This window comes from Morus notabilis, unplaced genomic scaffold, assembly GCF_000414095.1.
Source record: "Morus notabilis unplaced genomic scaffold, ASM41409v2 Scaffold93, whole genome shotgun sequence".
In the NCBI taxonomy this organism is placed as follows: Eukaryota; Viridiplantae; Streptophyta; class Magnoliopsida; order Rosales; family Moraceae; genus Morus; species Morus notabilis.
This window is the reverse complement of record NW_010364330.1, coordinates 75,238-82,204: the sequence shown is the minus strand read 5'-3', so window position 1 is coordinate 82,204 and position 6,967 is coordinate 75,238. Positions and strand designations below refer to the sequence as shown.

At 35.9% G+C, this 6,967-nt stretch overlaps 1 protein-coding gene across 5 annotated transcripts; it reads right to left on the bottom strand.

Moving 5' to 3' along the window:
• Positions 1-256: 256 nt before the first annotated feature.
• LOC21404277 (inorganic phosphate transporter 1-4) lies at positions 257-5,848 on the bottom strand. 5 transcript variants are annotated; one of them, XM_024171020.1, is made up of 2 exons: positions 5,519-5,848; positions 257-2,007 (listed from the first exon to the last, which is right to left on the bottom strand). In XM_024171020.1, the coding sequence occupies exons 1-2, from the start codon at positions 5,566-5,568 to the stop codon at positions 396-398; spliced, it is 1,662 nt and encodes a 553-aa protein (XP_024026788.1). In that variant the 5' UTR covers positions 5,569-5,848; the 3' UTR covers positions 257-395. The 5 variants fall into 5 exon arrangements, 4 of the variants coding, with proteins under 4 accessions (XP_024026788.1, XP_024026789.1, XP_024026790.1 ...); XM_024171021.1 differs by lacking the exon at positions 5,519-5,848 and adding an exon at positions 5,187-5,227; XM_024171022.1 differs by lacking the exon at positions 5,519-5,848 and adding an exon at positions 4,993-5,032.
• Between the last annotated feature and the right edge of the window lie 1,119 nt (positions 5,849-6,967).

Here is a 6,967-nt window from a genome sequence, read left to right as displayed (position 1 = left end):
GCCGGCCCACGCGCCCCGGTACATTATTGCATCTCTATATTACACTCCTAAAGCCACTTGTCTGTGGTTCAAATGAGTTAGCCACTTGATGTGTGATGTGGACGTTCATTTTTACCAAAATATGTGCTTTCCTCAACTGCACATGTTCTCCTGTAGGTTGCTTGGAAGACAGTGGTCACAGAAGAATTTTCACAATTGAGAAGAAATTTTTTTTCCAGTGTTTGTTCTTTGTGCGATCAGGATCCGCCAACCATAATGAATCATAAAAACTCTCTTCTTATATTATCTTTAAAAGGAACCAAAAAAACAGTATCCAATCCTAGAAAAAAGTTTCTTAAAGCAAGCAAAAGAAACAGGACAACAAGGGCTTATTATTCCGATAGCAAGCACCATCATCAATGTCTCCCATTCTCCTGCCTTGCTTCTGCGGATTCTCTGCCGTTTTCAGCATCGGTTTCGCCTGATAAATCCTCCAAAGACTTTCCCTTAGACTCAGGCACCAAGAAAGTAAACATCATACCAAGAAAGTTGATGACCCCAAGAATTATGAGAGTGTTCCTCACGCCAATCCCTTGCTCGGAATACTGAAACCCGAAGGCGCCAACAATTGCGCCGGCTTTGCCTGATGCAGCTGATATGCCGTGACATGTTGACCTCAGCCTCGCTGGGAAGATCTCCGCCGGCACGACGAAAGTGGTGGTATTGGGGCCAAAGTTTGCGAAGAAGAAGGTGAGCGAGTATATGACGACGAAGCCAATCCGGTGCGCGGAAAGAGTCCAGTGGTGGTAAGGAATGGCTAGTGCAAACATGAAGACTGTCATGAAGAAGAATCCCATTAATTGGATTGCAAATCTCCCCATCTTGTCAATTAGCGCAACGGTGAACCAATAACCAGGGACCGTGCTGCAAAGGGCAATAAGTGTTTGAGCTCTCGCGATTTTGAAGACCTCTTCAAGTGCACTCATTTCTTTGGCCTTAGGAATCCAACCAATTGCACTGAAAATGTCCTTTTGAAACAGATTTTGGCTGTAGAATGCAATGTCCAACAAGAACCAAGTGCTTGTTGTCCCAAGCAAGTGAAGTCCATGCCTCTTGAGAAACTGTTTTGTAAACAACCCGAAATTGTTGTCACCCTTGGCAAGTTCGTCGACCCTCTCTTGCTCCGCGGTGACCTCAACATTCAAGACTTTCGACATGTCGGCCGCAGCCTGCGTCGCGTTCTTCGCAACCAACGCAGTGTACCGTGCAGTCTCGGGCATCCTCATACGCCAATAGTAAGTGAGCAAAGCCGGGAGGGCGCCGAACATGACAATTATACGCCAGACATAGTCCGCCTCAGGCCCAATCGAGGCTGCAGGATTAACAACATAGGCTGGAGCAGGGAACTTTGTCTTGAAGGCCGCCGAGACAATGATTGCCACCATCCCACCAGCTAGAATCCCGAACCCTTGCATTGCAAAAACCGCAGCGATGAACGCGCCACGAGTTTTTTTGTTGGCGTACTCGGACATGATGGTGGCCGAGAGAGGGTAGTCACCGCCAATGCCGAAGCCAAGCCAGAACCTGAAGAAGCAAAGAGTGGCCATGACTGACTTGGGGTCCGTCCCAAAGGAAAGGCCAGAGGCAACCGAGCAGATTACCATGAGCATGAGGGTCATGCCGTAGGCTCGCTTTCGCCCCATCTTGTCGCCGAGCCAGCCGAAGAAGAGCTGACCTGAGAGGGTCCCACAGAAAGCAACGCCATTAACGGCGACCGAGACATTTGAAGGAAGCTTTCCCGGGTCGGTAGAGCCCGGCTCTTGGTAGTACAAACGGCCTAGGAGTTTTGTGACGAGTGATATGCAAAAGAGGTCGTATGCGTCTGTAAAGAATCCCATTCCAGCAATCACAATGGCCGTAAAATGGTACCATTGTGTCTTGGCCACATCAAGCGCGTTAAGCACTTGCAATTGCTCCTTTGCCATATCACTCCCCGAGAACCCCCCTTCAACAGTGTTCTCTTGAAAACTTCAAAAAGAAAATCAAAATCGTTAGATTCTAGAAAGTGAACTCGGACGTTGACTCGGCCGAGTTGGTATATTTTTGTGCTTGTGTGACAGTAATTGTGGAAAAAGACAAGAGAAGATCAGCTCAGTGGGAAGATGACAAAAAAAGAGGCAAAATTTTCCATGCCAAGCCAAAACACACAGGACCATTTTGTGACTCACACTAACGAGGAAACGACAAGGCAAAGACAATGAAGTGTGGGAAAACGACTATTGACTCTTTGAGTACAGGAACAGGCAGTCTTGTGTCAATAAAGTGATAAACTTTCTTTTTCTTTTTTCTTCTCTTTTTTCTTTTGGTACGATGAAAAATTAATACGTGGCTGAGATCAGGGAACAGAATAAACAGATGTCTTTTTTTTTTCTTTCATATTTTAGAGATGATTTTTATAGATATTAGTTTATAATTTCTTGGCTATAAAAAGTTAGTAACTTAGTATAAAGTCATGAATGAAAAAGACAAGAACAGCAGTTATGGGAGAACAAAATAAATAAGCAATGAATAATTGAGACACTTGTGGGTCAAACTGCAAAATTTTGATCCTTGTTAGACCTGCAACTACACCTACTTGTTTTCCAAAGCTCTTAAAAAGACCGTAAAAAAAGAAATAATAATTTAAAGACCAAGAAAATAATGAATAAGGTAAGGAGGTAATAAAGACATAAAACAAAAAATCTTTGTCTATCTACGTAAAGAAACAACAGAAGAATGTAGAAGCAAAGGATTTTCAACTTATTAGTAAAGCAAAAGATCAACACTACATTCCTTCGCTTGTTGATGATAATCATAGAGAAATAAGAAAAAATTGACACCCCAAATAAACAAATAAGTTAAATATACGCATATATATATATATATATATATATATAAGCTTAACCTATTGAAATTGAAAATGAAAGAACGTAATTTCAAAACTTACACTATTATGGGAAAAGGAAAGAAAGAAAGAAAAAGAACTGAGTACAAGTTTAAGGCAAATTTTCTTTTTATTTGATTCCGATTCTTTATATATCAAAAAGGTAAAAGAAGGGAATATTCTGGAAGAATAGAATTTTTGTGAATTTAAACAGAAATACTAGTTTCTTCAGGAATCACTGTGAGTTCCTAACGATCCACAAAAAAAGAGAAAAATCACGATATTCACGGAACCACAGCTAATGAAAACGTCATATCTTTATTTATTTTTTACATTTTATATTTTCTTTTTATATTCATCATTATCATTGTAAATTTATACATCATTATCGTTCTATTATTGCGAAGAATAGATGAACAAAGAAGTGCAGAATCAGAAAGGTCAGAAAAATTGCAAAAGGAAAAAAAATGATGGACAAAGAAAAACACGGTTTTAAAATTGTTTTTCAAGTAGATTAGAGCCATTATTATTATAGCACCAAGCTGAAAAAAAGGTTCGAGCAAAAAAAAAAAAAAGCAAAAAAAAAAAAAAGCAAAAAAAAAAAAAAGCAAAGAAAGAAAAGCAAGAACATATTTTCTGCTAATCTCTTAAGAAAAGATATAAAAATATCCATGGCTGGAAAAAAATGAAGCTTTCGATAATAATATTCAACTTCTTCCAAAAATTTATTAGTGAATAAAATAAAAATAGAACCAAGAAAAGAAAAAAAAACAGAGGATATATGTGTGTGTATATATATATATATATATCATTTCAACAAAGCAAACAATCAATCACAAAAACACCACGATCATCAAACGACAGAAACCTTCAAAGGGTGGCATCAACTTGAGCCAGTGAACGACAACAAGCCATGTGAAATGCAAGAATCAGAAAGAAACGAAAAAAGAAAAAAAGAGTGAAGAACTGAAACCAATCACTCATATTCATCATGTCATATAAAAAAGAATGCAAAAACAGGGGAGAGAGAGAGAAGAGAGACGTACGGTGTTGAATGAGATTGTCGTTTAACGCTCAGGTAGTTAGTTTCATATAATTTTAGAGAGAGAGAGAGAGAGAGAGAGAGAGAGAGGAAATGAAGAATGGAAATGAGAGGAGAAGGATGGGGGTGGAGTAGTGAAATGGAGGGAGGGTTGGTTCCGTATTTAAGTGCAACGGCCTCTCTAAAATTCTGATATTATTGTCAATAAAAAAAAAAAAAAATTATTTGGATTTGGAATCTCTCTTAAACGAAGCATATCCTCTCCTACGCCCCAGGTTCTAGTTCTACTCACACTTTACCTCTTCCTTTCCGAGACTTTTACTCCTTAATCCTAGTTAGTCAATATTTAACCTCCTTAGTTTTTTTTTTTTTTTTTTTTTTTAATAATGTTTTATTGTAGAAATATCTGCGGCTGAAAAAAAAATCTTCCTTAATTTAAAATTTTCATTTTTTCTTTGCGTTAAAAACTGTTATGTAGTGGTGTCAAAATGGACTTAGCTTAGTAGGCAGACATTGGTTAACCATTTAAGGAAAGTTAATAGGATTGAAGAGGAAAGTAAAGTAATAAGAATGAGAATGTTGAATCCTTTCTAGTGTTTAATACTCTATTTGATGATGTACTGAGCAACAATCTGATTCCCTTTCTAGTGTTGACTAACCTTAGGAATAGCAATGCTACAAATGTAATTAACTAAAACGTATGTAATTAAATGGTTATGGGCTCATTACATGTGAACTTAACAAGGGTGTGTACCCTTCCATAAGGAATCAATACTAAAGGGATTGCAAGGACTAGTATTCCCCTTTTTCATTCTCTATATTGGGTATTCCTAATTTGTAAGTAAACACATGATTAAAGGAGAAAGGGAATCACTACTATTCCCTTTCCCTTTCATGTGAAGTAAACACACCCCTAAATTAATAACAAACAGAAGACAGTGGATGCGGGACATTGGAAAAACTCCAGCACATCTCACTTCGGACAATGTAAAAATAAAATAAAGGACATGCCAAGGGAAGTTTGATTAGTGGATCTGAACAATTTTACCAGGTCAAGCAATTCCCAGCCAAACCGAATGTACGGAACACTTCTTATTGTTATATTCCCTCTTCTAAACTATAAAACCAAACAAAAGAGAGCTTGCATCAGTAATATCACTATCTCTACTACTACCGCCGCCACCACCACCATAGAACCAAACAAAAGAGAGCTTGTACTATTATTATTATAGTTATTATTACCTAAACCTTCTCATTTCCTTCTCTCCTTTTCCAACTTTTTCTGTAAGTAAATATCGCGTTGAAGCGATATCTTTCCATAGGCAAGATATGATTTTAGAGAAATTTCCAGCAGCTATTCAGGCCTCTCCGAGGATGGTCTTGTGCAATTCCAATCCTTTTGTAATGCATCAAGAAAACATTAAACTACTATTTGAGAACCCTAAACTATCAAAGTTGGGAATGTATCAAATCTAGGTAACTACTACCATGTAAACGAGCAGAATTCAAAATGCGCCGAAAGAACAAGAAGCGAATTTCACAGAGAGATAGAGAGAGAAACAAAGTAAATTCACCTTTGGAAACGTATTGGATTTCGCCAGGAGGAGAGTTGAGGAGGAACCATTTCGCAATCTCCTTCTTCCGCGTCTCGCTTAGCTCTGCTTCTTCTTCGTCCGCCATCTCTCTCTCTCTCTCTCGCCAGGAGGAGAGTTGAGGAGGAACCATTTCGCAATCTCCTTCTTCCGCGTCTTGCTTAGCTCTGCTTCTTCTTCGTCCGCCATCTCTCTCTCTCTCTCTCTCTCTCTCTCTTGTCTCTCCCTCTCTCTTCTGTAATTCGAATGGAAGTGAACACTCGGGGAAGAGGGATCTAGAGCGAGAGAGAATTTTTGACGGTGGTGGGTGCGTTTCGAATTTTTAGTGAGTGTAAAATGTTTTTCTCACAAAAAATTTGTTCTTTTTTTGTTACCAAATATTTGATAGTAAACATTTCATTGCTAAACATTATTTTGGTAGATGAAAGTATATTTTTTCTACTAAATTTTAATTTAACACTAGAAAGACATATATTTAAAAATTAAAAAAATATATTTTAATGATAAAAATTATTTTAGACTCATTGTTTTAGTAATATTATAAGAAAAAAATATAGTTTTAAAGTTTAAATACATTATTCTATGTTAAAAAATAATTAAATAGTAAGATTATATACTACTTTATGTAGAACATATACTTAATTAACAAGATCATATATATATAACTGAACATGTCTCTTGTTACACTTATACAAAATAACTAAATTATCAAATACTTATTATACAAAATATACTAGGATAATTGTTAAACTTAATTTAAGACAAATTTATGAAAAACTAGAACAATAAAAATAAAAGCACAAAATATAAGTTTTAAAGTTTTTATACGATTTGCTACCAAACACAATTTTTGGTAGCAAAGAACGCCTTTTCGTCACCAAAATATGAATTTAGTAGCAGAATCAAGTTTTATGCTACCAAAATTTGGTACCAGAAAAATTATATTTTTTTGTTACCAAACATTATTTTAGTAGTCGAAATCATATTTTTTGCTACTAAATTTTAATTTGGTACCAGAAAGACATTAAAAATTAAAAAAAAAACATTTTAATGAAAAAAATTATTTTAGACTCATTATTCTAGTAACATTATAACAAAAAATATAATTTTAAAGTTGAAATACATTATTCTATGTTAAAAAGTAATCAAATAGTAAGATCGTATACTATGGGCAACATATACTTAATTAACAAGATTATATATATATATATATATATATATAACATGAACATGTCTCTTGCTACACCTATACAAAACAATTAAATTATCAAATACTTATAATACAAAATATACTAGGATGATTGTAAAACTTAATATAAGACGTATTCATGGAAAACTAAAAAAAAATAATACATGCACAAAATATAAGTTTTAAAGTTTTTATATGATTTGCTACCAAACACAACTTTTGGTAGTAAAAAACGCATTTTT

What these genes read in the sequence shown, in the direction of transcription:
- LOC21404277 (XM_024171020.1), bottom strand. Translation starts at nt 5,568, where the DNA reads ATGGTTCCTCCTCAACTCTCCTCCTGGCGAAATCCAATACGTTTCCAA. An exon ending in AATCCAATACGTTTCCAAAG is followed by an intron (nt 2,008 to 5,518) that starts GTGAATTTACTT and finishes TTCTTTTTGAAG; the next exon opens with TTTTCAAGAGAACACTGTTG.